Consider the following 19,351-nt stretch of genomic DNA (forward strand, 5'->3'; position numbering starts at 1 on the left):
CCACAGTAACACCAGCTGGTGTGGTCTCTTATTGAAGCTGGACGGGTGTTAAACCATTGATATTAACACCAACAAATATCAAATCAACACCATGTGGTGTAATTTTTGAATTAACACCAGTACAGTGTCAAAATAACACCAGGTACAGTGTCAAATTAACACCATGAAGTGTCAGGTGAACACTTTTCAACACCATCACAGTGCATTTTCTACACCTGTGGGTGTGGTCCTTTATTGAAGTTTGATCGGTGTTAGATTTAACACCCGTGGTGTTAAATCTAATACCGATGTTTTTACAGTGTAGCTTTTCAAATGCCAAAGAGAATAGGCGTTCAGGTTTGAGTTTCTTCAGTTTGTCTCCCTCTACAAATGAAAATTTGTTAAGATCGCAACTGCTGATCTGTCAATTAACAAACACGTCGAAAAAAAGGAACCAATGGGACTCGACTTTCTTTCAGTATAGGCGTTATCTGACAAGAAATGTAATTACTTCTTATCATTTCCTAGCTCCACTTTGAAATTTACTATGTTGTTCTCAATGCCAAATCACATTTGTGTGTGTAACTGAGCGTTTGTATGTGCGTGTGTTTGCATAATTTTTTCATCGAACCCCAAATGGTGTATACCAAAAACATCACTATAACCCCACGTGATGAGTTTACGGTTTATGGGAAAGTATGTAGCTGTGCTTCCTTTAAAAATGTTCCTGTTTTTGAACTCCTTAATCGGCTCTTTAAAGGCACATTATACCACCATCTACATCATCTCAGCATCATGATAGCGGGACCAATCGACTCACATCAAAGAGAGCCGGGAAAATGTCTCCGAACCCGACAGAAGTTAGATCAATCAAAGACTGTCGGTACAACTACATTTACCCTGTGATCAGCCTCAACGACGCCTACAACGTAGGAGACAATATAATTAAGTGACTTTGCATTTAGGCATCAAGGTCATTAAATAACAACTTGTCAGTAATAAGCGACAGCGACGACCCAATCAAATCATCAGGAATAATAAATACATTTTGTTTCACGGGAAGTCTATGTTTAATACACATATAGTAGAGAAAGGTTTTTTGAAGGTAACTGATATGTTAGATGAATGCGGCCGACCTCTGCGTTGGAAGGATTGTAAGGGTAAAGGTTTACAGTTTACTCAGTATTTCACTCTTCTTGATTGCTTCAAGAAGATGCCAAGTGAATGGAAGCTTTTTTTTCTTCGTCAAAATTATCACCCCTTTATCAAACCCCTGAGTATTATTCCTTTAATTTGGGTTAAGGGTAGATGGTTGGAATTACATAACGTAACAACAAAGCATTTATGTAATATATATCTGCATTTGAATAACCCTGGAAAATCTAGTGTTTTTGATCGTTTTGACGTTATGTATGACATTGGATTTGAAGATGTTCAATCTCTTTTCAAATTACCTGCCCGTTTGACAATTGATACAAAATTAAGAATAACGCAATATAAGATATTAAATAATTTGATCCCCGTTAATTCGTGGCTTGTTCGAATAGGAAGAAAAGACGACTCAAGATGTTCCTTTTGTAAAAGTGAACCGGAGACAATAGAACATTTGTTTTTTGATTGTCGAAAGGTGTCAGTATTCTGGGAATCATTGTTTAAAGAGGAAAAAAGGAAAATTGATTCCTTGCAATTGTTTTCATGTCAAAAGGTGTTATATGGTGTTATACATCCGAGGAACGATTTTGTTTTTTCATACAATTTCATACTATTATTGGGTAAACAATTTATTTTAAGTTGTAAATATCAAAGTTTATGTCCTCAAAGGCAACATTTTGTGCAATATGTAAAAAAATATAGTTTGATCGAAGAAGAAATAGCTAAAAGCAAAAATAAATTTGATTTGCATGGAGCAAAGTGGAGGAAAATAGAACAAATAATATCCTTATAGAAAGTCAAATGCCCTTCCCACTCTCTTCTTCTTTTCCCTTGCTCTGATGGTCCTTTCTTCCTCACCGCGGTTTATACTCCTTTTTCTAATTCCCTCCCTCTCTCTCTCTCTCTCTCTCTCTATCTCTCTCTCTTGTCATGGCATTCACGGTATTTTATGTTCATGAAACAATTGTTCTGTCCTGCATTATCACCTCAAAGATTTGCTGCGTCGAATACCCCCCCCCCCCCCCCCCCCCCCCCCCATGCCGGGAGAAAGGACAGGAGACTTCGCATCTTCAGCCCAGGGCTGGGTGTATAATAATGTTATCGTACAAAGGAAGTTACGGAGAGTGCATAAATGAGCTAGGTGAATAGTACCTTTGTTTTGTTTTTTGTTTTTGTTTTTTGTTTTTGTTTTGTTTTGTTTTTTTTTTAAAGATTGTAGTGTGTGTTCTTACGCCTTTGGTTTTGTTTTGTCTGGTCTTTGGTAATATTTGGTGTTTCCATTGAAGCCTATTTTTTTTCTTTTTATTTTTTCCCCCTCGTTTTCTGTGTATACGATTCTAGAACTATTGGTGTTAACGTGTATTAGAGACTATAGTCCAAAAAAGGATCAGACGCCTGGTAGTTTTACTATCATTGAATGCTATCAAACTTTTGTTTTGTGATTTCAAAAATGTATTTGTCATATACCCTGTGAAAAAGCACGATGTTCTTCGATCTGATCAATAAAATCCAGAAATACAAAAAAATAAGCGACAGAGTATATCTTGATTTAACTTTAACTTGTGCTGCACAGTTCAGTAACTTGATTTCAGCTGCACTTCCTTATTCATCTCTATCCCATTACAAAAAGATAGCAAAAAATCAAAAGTAATGTTAACGTTAAATCAAGAAACATAAAGTCATCAAACAAACAAGCTAACAACCAACCAACCAACCAACCAACCAACCAACCAACCAAACAAACAAACAACCAATCAACCAACCAACCAACCAACCAACCAACCAACCAACCAACCAACCAGCCAAACAAACAAACAAACAAAGAAGTTCATGAAAATCAGACACTTGAAGCTTATATATCACAAAATAGTAGTGTTATTCATAATTATATGCATATGGGCCTTGTGAGGGTAACTAAGGCTTCATCCTACCAATTTCCATCAGGAGATACGAAAACAAATACTCTAAAATTGTACAATGTGTCAGTAGTGGCATCTACAATCCACTTCACCCGGTAAGAAACCACTGTCGCAAAGTCATTTCAATTTGGAATGAAGGAGGCAATATCTTCAGCTTGGGTTCATGAATCAAAGAAGAGCTTATTAGTGATTTACTGTTGGCAAGGGAGTAGGAGATTCATGAGGAATTACATTGATATTACCTCATTTATATTTCCATATGAGACAGTAACCAGCATTACTCCTGAACATGCGAGATCCTCGAATATCATAAATTTGTGCACTTCTATCTCTGATGAAACTGTGATCATTCCTTTCGCTTGATTGAATTTGTTCATTGTAGTCGACTAAAACATTATGGCGACCTCATTCAATCCACACCAGAAAGCTATACTTCTTCCCTATAGCGAAAGGGAGCAAGCGTCTATAATCATAGCATTGTAATAATATGCCGTTAACGCACCTATTGTTTGTGGTGACATATCGCAATATCATCATAATGTTGAGAACTGCTATATCTATCTATCGATATGATAATATAGTCGTGCTCCAAACATGATATTGACGTAGAAACTGTTAGGCTCAATCTCAAAACGAAGTAATTGTCAGTTGTTCCCTTTTTTCAAAGTAGGACAACTTACATCTCACCGCAGTTTTAATGGAAAAATGCGCGACTGATCGATTGCGGCCTTTCTCCAGGCGACGTGATAAATTTCTAGCTTCCACGACCAGAGCAGTCTACTTAACTCGAGGCGAATGTTCAGTGACTGTGCTGATAGCACTCCTTGTCTACCAGTGCCCGGGCACTCATCAATTTTCTCATAGAAAAAAAAAAACAACAACAACCGATCATTACAGTTTAATATCAGTGAAGATTTATTTTTCCCTCTATGTCATATTCTGCGATTTGAAAAGAGAAAAAGGAAAAGAAGTATTCCACAAGTAATCAATCACTCTAGATTCTCATCCATATTGATTACAGTTCGCCGTATGTCTTGCATTCTTTCAGTGCGCATTAAGATTAGATTGTTACCATGACAACGACGTAAATGTATTGGTCAAGTCACTCATTTTGAAAGCTGTATGACAGTGGGGGATGAAAAAAAATCATTATGTGTCTCGATGTTGATAAGAATTCTCATAGATATGTGACCGACAGTGTGCATATTTCAGATTGGATGAGTAAGTGTGGAAAGAATAAGTAAACCACAAACCGAAGGTACGGAAGAAATACGGGGAAGAGAATTCGTGGACTTAATTGGAATAAGGATGTTTGTCTATGTTTCTACCAATATTGTGTAAACAATGATAGGGCATCAATACAACTTTTCTTGATAAAGGGGATGGCTAGTGACCGATTAAAGGGAATCAGTGGGAATGCTGGGCGATGATTTTTCCAATCTTTGAGGGATTTATTTGAGAGTACTTCGATATATATATAATATGATAATACAGGAACCTATAAATCAAATCAAATCGATGTTTTTTATACGGGTTTGGTAATGTTATACGTTTCTTAATATTAAGAATATATTACCTGTATTTCGAGTGTTATAGAACCGGGTTATCATTTGGTGCAGTACATATTCGAATGTTTGAAACACATACTATTTTCAATTCAGTTTAATTTTTATTTCATTTTTTTTCTCTCGACAAAAGCATATAGACATCACTTTTTGGTAGAAGAAAATAAGATGCGTTAAATACGGTAATGTAAGATGAAAAAAGTGCACAATAATTGTAGAACCTCACGATAGTTATATATTGCCATTCTAAATGGATTGTAATAATTTTGAGGGAGTGATATATATGGAACTGTAACAGAAATGTGTTTATTGATGCGATCTTGTACCTTTGTATAACAATTGTACAAGGTGTTTCAAAAAAACATTTTTCACTTTTGATTCTTAATGATTAACAAACTACATATCAGATAACACTGTCATTGATATGAGTGATAGCAGAATGTACAATTTTGTTGAAGGTGGTTTAAATCAGTTTCATGAAATCCATGATTAATTTCACAGTTAGGTTCCAGATTTTGCTCTATTTTCAACCATCTGACAATGGTACCGAACAATGACCAGGGTTTGAATGCTTCACTATTTATTCATGGCAATTCCACTATCACAACTAGTCTTTATTCAGCCACTGGCAGTATCTGCGTAAAGTCAAACGCCTGCCGATACTGTCGTTGAGTCGCGACAGTGCTCTCCCTATATACTTCTGAAACGAAATTACAATGAATACCTTCTGTTCTGTCGCAAACATGTTGACAGGAAGCAAAGACAATGAATTAGAGTATACACTTGTGTATATGGAGCCTTAAATAAATCTACTTTGAAACAAATCGCCCCAATGAAAAATACTGCTGAACTCTTTACCCAATATGATATCTTTTTATCGAAAAGCGACCAATTTGTCAGACTATTAGTAGACATTTGTATTTATAGAAAAATGGAAACATGTGCTTACTTTTTCCATGTGCATGCATTTTACCCTTTACCGTGCATAAATTCAGACTAGCAGTGCCCAGGGCAGTCCACATAAATAATGATTAAGCATTCATGTGCCTGGGAGCGCGAGACTGACTCATAGTCAACAGGTGGTTCAGGCATGTCCATTGTTCAGGGCCATTGTCAGCACACACTCACATACACATCATTGGTTCCCGTGCAAAGTTCAGTTTTTGTACAGAGGGTTAAAATTTGACCAAAATCTGAAACCTTACTTCAAAATATCAATCTTAGATTTAATGAAACTGATTTATGCTTTCACATTCAAATGACCTCCAACAAAATTGTACACTATTCAGCTTTACTCATATCAATTACAGTTTTATCGTATGAACAGTTTTTGAATAATTAATGATGAAAAGTGGGAAATGTTTTTTGAACACCTAGTTCAGCACCCATCGGTACTCAAGGCACACAACGGGTTAGGTATCGCGAGAATAATGTTCTTATTTTCTTTTCAATGACAGAATGAGATGGGGCCGTAAAAGCTTGACGTCGGCCAACCTGACGACAAAAATCACCGACTGGGGTCTGTGTTTCGTCTTCAACGACAAAACGAACCAGTTGCCGAGGCTGTCTGTAAAAGCAGGAGGTACGTCCCAAGTTACATTTTGCTGATTTTAGAGTTAGATGACCTATGAATGAAAGAAACTCGTGATGGCGAAAAGCGCTGTATAGACTGTCAGTACGATACTTTTGATTGACATACTCAGTAATTGTCACTACTATTTCGTATAAAACATAGCAAAGTTACCGGTTCCCATTTAGCCGAGTTGGAGTCTCGAGTTGTGCCGAGCTTGAACTCGCGTGAAATTTGTCAGTTTTAATGAGCTGTGCATGAGTGATCTACGAGGCAACATCGAGTTTACTACGATAGCTGTACGAGTGATCCGAGCGTGATACGAGTCAAAACGATCTCGATGTGAGTTATGATGACCTGTGTACGACTTAACCCTAACTAGGCCGGGGGGCTCCGAGGCCCCCCCCCCCCCCCCCCCCCCCTCGACGTTCCGCGCGATGTATCGCAATCGCAAAAAGCTATTGCCACGACATTTCATGACATTTTTCTTTCGAGTCTCCCGCATCTTTTGACACCAAATTTGCGACGCCCGGGCGCTCGGTTCCGAAGTTACGCATAAATATGTACATGCATGTCAGACCAAAAATTGCTCAAAAACGTGAATTCGTGTACAATTTCAATGGAAACTGTGCTTACAGGCAAATTTCATAAAAGCACGATTATTTTGGTGTTTTATTGATTAAAATCAATGAATAACATATTTTCTTGTTCGGAGCGATGTCGCGGACAAATTTCATCGAAAAAACAATGAAAAACATAAAGTCGAAAAAACAAAGAAATACCTAAGAAATAAAAAAAAACAATAAAATACTTTTTTAAAATTTTTTTTCTAATATCACAATCATGTTTTTTATTACATTTGCTAAGGACACTAAAAAGAATATTTACACAAAAAATGTGCCTGTTTTGAGCTTTATTTTGTGATTTATACTAAATAGTCTGATTTTATGCATCATCATGCATAAATTAGCATAATTTAGCATAAATGATGATTTTTTTTGAAAAAATAACTTCATGGTATTTTAGATTACATCATAGGCAATGTGTGTGCCAATTTTCGTCGCGATCGCGCAGTCAACGGCCGATATCTGGAGGGGGGGGGGGGTGGCCTGGGAGGCCCCCCCCCCCGTCTCTATCAACTACCTAAATAGCCCGGCCTAGTTAGGGTTAAACCGAGCTTTCATCGAGTTATGAAGAGCTTGTTACGAGCCCGTTACGAGCCCGTTATGAGTTCACGCAATCCCTACTGTTCGGTTTGGCCTCCAATAGGGTCTTTCCTCCCATTTTCTTCTATTTGGACCTGGGGCCTGTTTAATAAAACTTGTCATCATTGACAAGTTGTCATAGATGTGACAAGCTACTGAAATCCTTGTAGCTGATTGGCTGAGAGCAAATTTGTCATAGAAATGTGGCAGTTATCACTGATGACAAGTTTTATGAAACGGGCGCCTGGACTCCATTTCATAAAAAAAGTTTGTACGGTAGTAAGTCTTGCTCCGATGACAATCGTCATGGAAACGAGAAGAATCCAGTTTCCTGATTGGCTGTTGCTATTTGAAGTTGCCATTCCAGCAAGAGTTGCTATTTATCCTATCATCTTCTATTCTCTAAAAGAGATCGAGTGAAAATATTCACTCCTGAAGGAGTAAATACAAAAAAAAGAGTGAATTCAGAGTGAAATTGGAGTGAATTTTGAGTGAAAATATTCATTTTCACTCGTTTTGGAGTGACCTCAAGGATCACTCGAAGATTTTGGAATGATCCCTGAGGTCACTCCAAATGAAAATGAACATTTTTACTCAAAATTCACTACAATTCGACTCTAAATTCACTCTTTTTTGTATTCACTCCTTCGAGAGTGAATATTTTCACTCGATTTTTTTTAGAGACTATGAAACGGGGCTCTGGTCCTTTGGGTCTAATTGTTCAGAGGCTTGGTCTTCTGACTGCCTCTGTAACTCACCACGGATGATCTCTTCTGTTTCTACTGTCTCTTCCTGCTCTTCTACCTCTACTTCTACCATTGCTTGATTGATCTCCGTTTCCTTCGATTTCTTCGATTTCTTGAGCCGAGGCATGTGACTTTTTTGTCTTAATCTTTACGTAGTTCTAGAAATGTAATGTCAATGGCCTATTTGTGCACGTGCACGTGCGTGTAGGGTGGAATGAATGTCTCTTGTCATAAAACGCTGGGAAATTGTGAATAATTCCATATTGATGGGTCAGTGCAATGCACTCTCAATAAGCTAATACAATACTCGTTGTAAGTCGCAGAGCTCGATCTAAACTCGTCCCTAGCTCGAGGGCAACTCCCCCTTCCACAGGGGGAGTTATCCCGAGTTACATGAAGAGCTTTACGCGAGTTATCGCGAGTGCCCCTTTGAGACAACACGCTACAACTCGCCGAAGCTCGGCACTGTAACTCGGCTAAAAAGTGGGAACCCTGTTTAAGGATTATACAATGGGGGGGGGGGGGGGGGGGGGCACTGAATTTCCATTTCATGTCAGAATGCTGCTACCTGAAGTGATGATGGGGTGCCTTAAAGATTATACAGTTTTGGTACCTCACAAGTTTCCCTGAGTTTCCTTGTCTTTGTTTGTGTTTCAGGTTAAAGTACCTTTCATATAACTAACACTGTGAGACTTACTCGCCCCAAAGTGCTCTCATGTCTTAGTTTATTTTTATTTTATTTCATTTTATTTATCTATTCTCCACTCATGGGACGGATAGCCCTGGTCAGCTAAGATCTGTTTTTCACAGGGGTCCGACCATATATTACACACACAAAAAAATACAATCATTAAAATGTACAAACATTGAAACAAACGTAAAAGGAATAAAAAAGAGATAGAAAAGAATATATATACAATATATGCAATATGCTTAGAAATACACACAATACATTGCAATGTAATATGCATTGCATTGTTATTCAAAAAAAGCATTATTCACACAAAAGAAAGGATGCCTCCGTCGTTAGGCATTTCTTCTGTTTTTATATGTAATGAGTTCCGTGACCTTTTACCCCATGACCCTTAATCCAGATCAGTTCAGCTTAAAAAAAAAAACCACCCATAATTCTATTATTTATAGTAAATTTATTAATTTACTATTATTATGATTTTAGTCCTGTGTCCTTGACCTTGTGCCCTTATAAATCCAAAACCCTAGAATAGTTAATAACTGCCACTCCAAGATGTATTATTATTACATGTCAGGAGGAATCGTTTGAAGGATTAGTAATCATGCAATAATGGTTTCGTACAATACGTGTATATTGATTGTCGCGGTACCGCGTCGAGTCAAACTAACGGCTCGTTCGAATTTTTCAGAGCCCGCTCTGCTCTGGTACGAAACCATTATTGCATGATTACTAAGAATAAAAAGAAACAAACAAAAAAACTAAGCCTGATAAAAAGAAATCAACAATACTTAAGATAGGAATTGGACAGATATTGGGAAAGTAAGTAATCATCGTTTGAACGTCAGTAATTTGGCTTCCTATGGCCAATTTGGAAACATACGTAGTGGTAGCGACAAGAGAAGATCGCATTAAAACAAGAGTTGCAGAGATGAAAATATTAGCACAATGACTTTAAAGGGACTGTACAGTACTGGTTGAGGTGGGGATTCATGTTTTGAACATTCCTAAGTGAGATAATGAGAAACCTCTTATGAAATATGAAAGAGCATGTAATTTTAAGAAGGATTCAACATTTATTTGACGAAAATTGGTTTTCAAATTGCTGAGATATCCAAAAAAAGTGTTGATAATAAAAGGCGACAGGCCACGCCTTTTATTAGGATCTCTTTGTTTCACCTTGTTTTGGGATATCTCAGCCATTTCAAAACCGACTTTCATCAAATAAACTTTTGATACCCCTTAGAATTGCATGCTCTTTGACATCTCGTAGAGTGGTTTCTGAATATCTCGCAAAACGTTTAAAGCTAAATCCTCACCTCGACCAGAAGTGTACACACCCTTTAAAGGGGCATTCCAGACGATTATAATGACACATCATGGAGTAAATAAATCAACTACTCAATGTATATAGATTTTTGGAATTTATTGTGATCGTGTAGCAGAGAAATCAAAACTCTGAAAACCCCAAACAAATTACATTGAACAAGGATGATGACATATAGGAGCCTCACATATTTCAGAAATGTAGCAATCTAATTCCATTACAGTACCACGTGCCTAACAAGTTCATCTGTGTAGGATTTATTAATTCTTTCCGCTTTTGTTCTGCATGCTTCCGTGAGCCCCTACTCATGCATTCATATAGTGAGGCTGCCATGTCATCATCCTTGTTCATTGGGATTTGCTTTATTTTGAAAACATTCTTATTCCTCATCCCAATCACTGTAACTTCTGAAACTCTGCATCCAGTTTTAACCAAATGTTATATTTGTTCAAATGTAAAAGTGTGGAACTCCTCCTGAAGTCTCTTTTAATCATCTCAGGGAAACGACACGGACTTGAAGTTGTGCTGGACACCAAACAGTCGGAGTATTACTTCGAACCCAAACTCAGGGGTTCGGCCGGCTTCCAAGTCGTTCTCTACGACTACGGTACCGAGCCCAACGTTGAAGACACCGGCTTTGCCATAGCACCTGGAGAGATGGCGCTTGCTGCGGTGGACGTGTCAGAGGTAATTAGTGTCCAATCACACAAGAGGTGCAGAATAAGGGGCGGGGAACACAAAATTAGCATAGAAAATCGGTATCATCATAAATAAATGCGATTCTCTGTAGGGATGACACAAACGGTGGTTAATTGCATCAATACTGCTTTCAATAAAAGGAACATAATAATGTGAGATATTTTATTTTGCCTGTTTTGTTTTGAAAGGGAAAGGACATGAGTTCAGCAAAGCATGAAAATTGCCCAGCTTGGTACTGTGTGAGATGTAAATCTTCCCACTTCTTTTTTTTTTTCGATTATTCCTTATGTTCTAGTGACACTGCATCACAAAATTTACGAAAACAATCATCAGATTATTTTTCAATTATGGTCAAATTCGTAAAGAAGAGAGTATCAGCTGTAAAACTGAAAAAAAAAATCTTTGTCGACAATTTAACTTACTTTCTGAGTTCGTAAACCCTCGACGTAACCTTTTGACATACTAGTATAGGAATGATAACCCAGCCAGCAGACTGCCTTCATAGTCCGAGCTCTACACCACACAAGCGCAGGTGTATCGCTTCTATCAAAAGAGTAAAGTATAAAAGATAATCATGCTAGTCGCCAATGAATTCCCTCTCATGACCTCGTGTTCAACCAGTTTATAAAGAAAACATTTTCCAGATCATTTGATCGATATCTCTATCAGTAATTATAGGAAGAAACAAAAAGTGAAGAGCTAAGAAATTGACGTAAGCGAGGGATTACAATCTTTGCGTTGAATTAAAATATCTTCGCGTCTTTTTGAAACACCGCCTTGTATTCGCCGTGAAGGCTACTTAATTGGTCGAACATTATCGGTCATCTCAAAATCAACCTCTTCAGCAAATCAAACAAATTGCGTTGAAATTATTGACTAATTTTCCTCGCTACGTAAATTTGCACATTCTTGAGATCACCAGATGACTGCAAAAATGTCGACCTAATGTAGCTTGTTGGGCAACATACATTGTAAGTGACTGCAAAACTAATTAAAGGCAAATCAGACAATGATTTAATTGCTGTTTTCTCAACGTGTATCTAAATTCTAACGTTTTCTTCTTTTCTGGCTTTTCCCCTGATCAGAAAAATTTCGAAAATTGACACACACACACACACAAAAAACCCCGTTCAACAGCGAGAATTTACAATCCAAATAAACTGTATAGATAAAAGCTCGCCAAAGTCTGCACATAGAATTAACTAGCATAAAGACATTGAGTGGAGCCTGTTCTACTCGCTATGGACGTGTTGGATATGATAAAATTCATTGATAAAATGTCTTCGCATGTTTGTTGATAATGCCATCCCACAATACCCTGAGATTTTTATGGTTGTTTTTTTCTCTTTCACGGAATGACAGGAAAACATAATAACATATCTTGACACAACGGCAACATTTATGGACTTGATTTCCAAATATCTAGACGTCATTAATCTCTTCGTTTCGGTTTATCCTGATTCATCTAGGTATTTTGACATACAAAACTCGTCACGTGGTTGTGGTGAAACTTATTCATAGTGAGTTGGTACTCTCATGTCTAGGTTTGCCTGGGTACATTGAGTAAATGCAAAATAAATAAATGAATAAACTAACAAACTGTTATTTCAAATGACAGTAGTCTTCCGTAGGTATACCCGTTGAACCCAACGTCCAAACGCATGATTTTCTTCAGTAATGGAAAACACGCATAGGATGTAAATGGAAACCTTTCTTCGCATTAATCATTCCAGTACTCATTCAGTTACGGTCATATGAGCATTTAAACCACCTAATGCTTTTATCCTAAAAGCCTCTTGAGACACATCTGCCGCAACATCATCTTTCTTTTTTTCTTCATGAAGAGCGATTTCTTAGAACAGCTGGCTAAGAGAAACAGCCAGTTTGGGGTTCCGCTTTCTATAGCTCACGAGCAGAAATAAAAAAGGTCATCTGGACCAATATAGCATGTTGCTTATTAAATCCACTGAGCTAAAGATCTGTGATGTCATGATTAATCAAGTAGCCCTAATGCTTGTATACGGTGCTGTGCAGAACATCCACCTGAGAACAAAAGTGATATTTGGCACAATGGATAGAAAAAGGTAGTTAATACATTCAATGCAAGTGATGAAACAGATGGCTTTCGAAGTTTTAATCAGTGAACCATTCTGGTCACTTACGCAAGTTCATTCCTTGCTTGAACATGGCTGATGAATTCCATGAATTGTATTGCCGGACATGCTTATGCGCTATGTCACTCTGAAGACGAACGAAGTGTCTTAGCAAATGAAAGAGAGAGAGAGAGAGAAAAAACAAAAACAAAACAAGATCATCTCTACCCATGTGCACGTGAGCTAATTCCGAGCTGACTTTAATATTCCGTCGATCGTCTGTCCCTCTCACAGGTGACCAATCTGCCGCCCCCACACGGCATATGTGGAAGTAAGGAGCTGAAGCATTACAACTACTACAAACACGTGGAGTGCATGAACGAATGCCAAGACGACCACTTCATACGTCGCTGTGGCTGCAAAACACTGAGCATGAGAGGTATGACATGGCGACTACCATAAAAACAATTGTCTTTGTTTCCTCTTTATTCGGAAATCATTGTATAAGTACCTAATCAATTTACACGGCGTTTTCACATCAGCTCGATGACAATTCAATCTCGAGATTTTTTTTTTTTCGATCGTAAATTAGCGCACTATTTCATTTCCTAATCACATCAGCCCGAAGAGAATTAGCCCGATTTTTATATTTTCGAGCTAATTTGGTAGCTGAGCATGCGCAAACAGCATCGGTAGAGCGCGTGCCTTTAATAAAAACTAAAAAAAAAATTACCCGCGAATTGTGTGCAGGTTGCCTCGATCATGATGGGATGGAAGGCATAATGGGATACATCGCGCTAATTTCGTGAGGCGCATTGACATTGTCAAATAGCGCGCTAGTTCGCAAATCATCCCGCTAGTTCGGAAATTTCCCGAGTTTGGTTGAGAAATTTTCTCGAGCTTAGCTTTAGAGCACTAATTTGAATTCGCATTATCAAATGGCGCGCTGTTTCGTCATGGGGTTGTGAAAATCCAATCTCGAGATTGTAAGAATAGCGCGCAATCTCGAAATTTCGGGCTGGTGTGAACACGGCTGTTGTCTCCCTAAAAGCATTCTCTATTGTGACGTCAGGCACACCTCGGCCAAGCTTTTAGGTTGTCAAGAAGACCCATTGTCAGAAAGGCAAGCATGAAATTAATGGCAAACAAGGCTATGGATTCATGTCTATATGCATCACGATCATTAGCAATTCCTCAAATTAAGATATGTATTTTTGATGGGAAATCCTTTTTGGGCATCACTACTTTTAAAGATGAGTTGTACATAATGGTAAAAAAAAACAAAAAAAAACAAAAAAACAAAAACATGAGGATGCGCAAATAAGAATTGGGCAAATACTGATGAAGTACAAATAAAAAGTACTCGGCTGGGTATGTCTAGGAGTAATTTGGTGTATTGATTTTATACAATAAAGAACTATACTTGAAGAGTGTATCATATCAGTTTTATATGCGGCAAAGTGAAAAAAAAAATCAGCTTTCCAGGAGGGTATGGTTTAAACGCTTTCAAAACATCAGTTGGCCCTTACTTACACTTTTGCACATATTTCTGGACAGTATTCACTTATGTTTTACAAATTTCCTCATCGGAGAAAATTTCACTTCATTTGAATCAATAAACTTGCTGTTACTTAACATTATGTTAAGAGTTCACAATGAATCTTCTGATTGATCAGATATACGTCGGCATCAAACCCCGATCATCAAATGCATATATGTGACCCTGCACCTCAAAACAAACAAAAAGTCGCCAGACATGAATTTTTTGTTAAGACCATATTCTGAAAGAACAGACTTTAAGCTTTAAAATGATGTATAACTCAAATCAAATGGACTCTCCTAACCTATCTATATATTGGAAAGAAAGCACAAACTCAGGAAAAGTGTGAACTGAGAATAGAGGCCCTGAGGTACAGTGTCTGTTCAAGCGCTTAATCTTTACCAAGCCATGCTGGCTGTGCGATGAATGGGACAAAAAAACAGGAAGTTGGATGCCACCAGAGTAACAACAATGAAGAGATTATCAGATTAAACTAAAATTAAGCATGCCTCATTAACACATTCTGTCCATAATTAATACCAACTTTCAAAGCAGTAGCACTATCCTTTCAAAAGTTAAATTAGAGTTGAAATTGAAGAGTGTGGACATGGTTTCTCAGAAATGAAAAAAAGGATTCTAAAGACACGCCTAATCACACTATTCTACCAAAACTGTTCGAGATAAACGGCTAAAAAAACATACTTTCCTGCCCGTTTTATGATACTAAATTTTAGCATAATGTAAAAGAAGACCCGCTCTTTCAGAAAATATGAAAAAGTCAATTTCGGCTAGGTTGACCCATTTCACTTATTTTCAGTCCTCACGCAAAATCAGTTTGTGCGACTTTATGTTCATTTTGAGGTGCACGGTCACATGCACCTGTGAAATTATTTTGCTCATCAATAGAAAACTAACAGCTGTTTGAATAATTACAGCCAGCTGAAACTCCAGCTCTTGAACCTCCTTGAGTTAAGTAACTGCGTAACGTGACCACACCCTCTTGGATGTCTTTTCTCTATACAGGTAACGCAAGAGAGTGTACAGCCTGGGAATTTTTCACCTGTATCAATCCAGCACACCGTAAGTTTTGATGCTATCAAGATGTCCAAAACGCAAACATGTGATGGACATTTAATCGCTTTGGTGTCATGACTTATCATTAGCAGAAGAACAATGACATTGTCATTCAATTACTCAATGTCACAATAGGATTGCGAAGTGCGTACATTTATGCACGCATTCTCGCAGTGAAAGTGATTAAGCCCATGGCAGCTTCTGAGGGATTGTCAAGCACTCAGGGACAACAAAATGTGGTCTGCGGAGTTCATTGACTACAATGTACTTAGTAATCTGGAGCAATGTTGAGAGAAATGACATCGAAAGCTCAGTTTAGGAAGATGCATAAGATCGTGCATGCTGATCAACGCTCATCAAAGGCATACATTCCTGAACATACTCTGTTATGTCTGGCCTGCGCGAGACAGCAATTTTTTTTTTTTGTTAGTGTTAGTGTTAGTGTTAGTATTAGTATTAGTGTTCGTGTTTGTGTAAGTGTGATTCTGATTGTTTGCGTGCTCCGGAAGAAGGGCCGAGGTTTTGCACACCATGAACGCCATGCAGTATTGAAGAGAAGGCTCAAATTAGGACGAGGTGATCAGTGGCAATTACTGTTAAAACTTGCAAAACCTCGCAAGCCCGCAAAAACCTCTCATCTTGTATCTCGTGTGCATTGGTATTGGCCCTTCAACTCCTCTTCCTACCCCCTTTTCCCTTTCCACCTTAGTCTCTTCCCGTTATTCTTTCCAAGCTATATTTTTTTTTTAACACAGAAAGAGAGAGAGATGCCTCGTGATTGTTTGTGTGTGTGTGTGTGTGTGTGTGTGTGTGTGTACATGTTTCTTTTTTTCTTTCTTGTTTTTAGGCAATCTGCGTAAGTACTATTAGTTCAGTAACTAGTTATTATTCACGACGAGACTGCAAATTACAAGCCCTGCTTTCCAGCAGTCCCCTTCATTTCCATCAGTTTCAATTTCGTATAATCAGAAAGGTCACCATATCCAAAATATTCATTGTCAGTTCACAATATTTTCCTTTGTTACGATATTGTAGTAATTTTGTGCTATTATGTGTATATAAATATTTCGTGTTTTTAGAAATGACATGAAATGAAATATGTTATAACTAGTCACGATCTTATCTGCGTATCAGATTCGTTCATGTCAAATACCACCTGCCGATGCCCGCTGGAATGTTCAAGTGTAACGTACTCAGCATCGGTGACCCATGCCGAACACCCGAGTGCTTTCTACCGAGAAGCATACAGCGACATTTACGGCATTAACGAAAGTTATTTCAAGTAAGTGGTGTTTTTAGACGATCAAAAACAACAACGACAACAACGACAACAACAACAACAACTAACGAATCAATATTCAAGTCGAGTGACAATATGGCAGTTAATATTGACGAAACGGAATACCAAATAGGGAAGTCATAGATTTCTGAGATTCACTTGTTTTCAAGATACGAGTTCAGTTTTAGCAGTATCATGCAAATAAGCATGATAAGGTGAGAGAACCTAAAAGTCGTAACTGTTGCTCGTGTTCAACTGCTATAACTTGGCTTAATATAGAATTGCTTTTTTTAGCTCAGTTATTGCAGCATTTAAATTATCTGACACAAAAAGTGAAGTAATTCCATTGCTAGAAAGAAAGTTATTGAATATTCACGTGCTGGTTGAGCGACCTGTGATGCAATATGACATCAGCACATTGCTTGTGACCAATAACACTTTATCGGGAAAACAGGTGAAGTTTAAAAAAAAAAAAAAAGCTGAAAAAATTATGCTTTTACTTTGATTAGAATATAACAGTTTTTAAGAGTCAATCATTATTCATAATTACCAACATTATAATCTTTCTAGTTTAGTTTATACAAGATGGCTTTAGGCAAAGAAAGGCCTTTCTTAGTTATTATTATCGTCATCTTGAAGGTGAATTCTCTTTATAAAATCCAGGGACAACATATGCGGCATCAATGTATTCTTCAAGGACATGATTGTGTACAGGACCAATCAGAAAGTTGCATACAGCTTTTTTAGTTTGCTTTGTAAGTATATTTCTGTTGCCTCCTCCACACCTCAGTTTCATCATGATTTAGCATTTATATTATGGTTTTGGAAAACTTCACATAAAACTTTTTGGAATGGTATGTATGCAAAACTGTTCTCGTTGTCCTCGTGTGAAAATGTGAATTGTTTCCTCCATAATCATTCTAGCCCTGTCTCAATTAAGTAGAGATGTAGTCAAAATGTGTGTGGTTTTTTTTTTGCGTCTTGTCTTTCCTGCTAACAAGTGGTATCTTTGCCTCTCAAATTTCAAATTTAGGTTTTGGTCTGATTTAAAGATACTGTGACTTTAATTCTACTCTCTTAAAAAGAGAAAACTTTATCATGGGATTGAATTTGTCTTTCATGCTAACAATTGGTGTCTTTCGCTTATTCTATTAGCTTCCAGATTTCTGAATTTTTCCCTAACATCGGTGAAACTGTGACGGTCTACCTCTACTCTCTATAAAGAAGTAATATCTATCATGTAGTTGATTTCATCTTTCACTGTGCTAACTGCCTAACTTGTGACAATTTGTCTGATGTCAATGAAACATTGACTGGTCTGTTTCGCTCTTCGTTAAGGAGTAGCATTGATCGAGGGATGCACTTTACTTTTCCCCGTGGCAGGTGATATCGGTGGCTCCCTTGGGCTGTGGCTGGGCGGAAGCATTCTTACCGTCTTCGAATTTCTAGACCTCATCGGCCACTCTGCCTACATCTACTTGCGAACGCGACCTGAGGAGAGTGCGGATAGATCGTGAAATGCAGCAAGATCATCAAGAAGAAAATGATATGATATTTCAGCATACTTGATGTAGCTTTGCCAGTTGTTTGCGAATGAAAGAACTGCTGGAGATTGTATTGTATCGTTCGTATCTTCCGGACTAAACGTCCGGACGTAGGTACGACAGGAAGTGCGGAGGAGAGACAGAATATAGAGAGAAAGGGGAAAACAATAAATTGACCGGGAGATGAAAATTGGCGGATTGATACATACTGAAATAGCAGACACACGCATAAAATTACCCTCCGTGTCTCTTTCTTTCCCTCTCTGTATAACCAAATAAAATGTATTACATAGAAATGATTATTCATATTTTGATATGTACAGTTGTGCATGCTTAAATAGGTGTGTATTACATAAACATAATGAATCGATATAGAAGTCAGAGAGAGAGAGAGAGAGAGATAGAGAGAGAGATAGAGAGGAGAGTCTGTGCTCAGGCATACTTGTATGATTCTCCAATATGTCATCAATTATAGTTGCTTTAGTGCATCTCGTATTTGAGGATACATGAAAACCCTTTCTTGCCCACCTTTACGCCCACTACTTATAATACAACTGTTTGGACGCAAAAGATATAAGTCACCTGAAGTACTTTTAGCCCGCTATACCGAGAAGTTATGGAATTCCACTCGCAAAATACCGCTGTCATATCAGGGAATCGTTTTTTATATGCGGGAATCCATAATTTGAACCCATTCAGCAATATAACACAACAACAACAACAACAACAACAACAACAACAACAACAACACAAACAAATAGCAACATAGTTACGTAACTGTAGAAATGCACCAAAATGCACATGATACATAAATGATTCATTAATTCAGGAGTAGCCTTGACATAAATGACTCAATACAAAGAACGAAGAGCAAACCTGGAAACCTAATAAATGACGAATCTGATAAAGAAGAGGGAGTTCGAATAAAATTGCATGTTGCATGATTAGACATAAGCCTGCACGAGATA

General features: G+C 37.7%; 1 protein-coding gene across 1 annotated transcript in view; it reads left to right on the forward strand.

Annotated features, from left to right (window-relative positions):
- The window catches only part of LOC139716830 (acid-sensing ion channel 1-like), a 33,511-nt gene extending 15,155 nt beyond the window's left edge, over positions 1-18,356 (forward strand). The window contains exons 5-9 of the mRNA XM_071628363.1: positions 6,073-6,197; positions 10,654-10,841; positions 13,241-13,385; positions 15,510-15,566; positions 18,223-18,356. Of these exons, the coding sequence (XP_071484464.1) occupies positions 6,073-6,197; positions 10,654-10,841; positions 13,241-13,385; positions 15,510-15,566; positions 18,223-18,356 (649 nt within the window). The remainder of the gene's footprint in view (positions 1-6,072; positions 6,198-10,653; positions 10,842-13,240; positions 13,386-15,509; positions 15,567-18,222) is intronic.
- Positions 18,357-19,351: the final 995 nt, after the last annotated feature.

Source organism: Diadema antillarum, unplaced genomic scaffold, assembly GCF_040938485.1.
Source record: "Diadema antillarum isolate AM-2024a unplaced genomic scaffold, OU_Dant_1.0 scf00000070, whole genome shotgun sequence".
Taxonomy (NCBI): Eukaryota; Metazoa; Echinodermata; class Echinoidea; order Diadematoida; family Diadematidae; genus Diadema; species Diadema antillarum.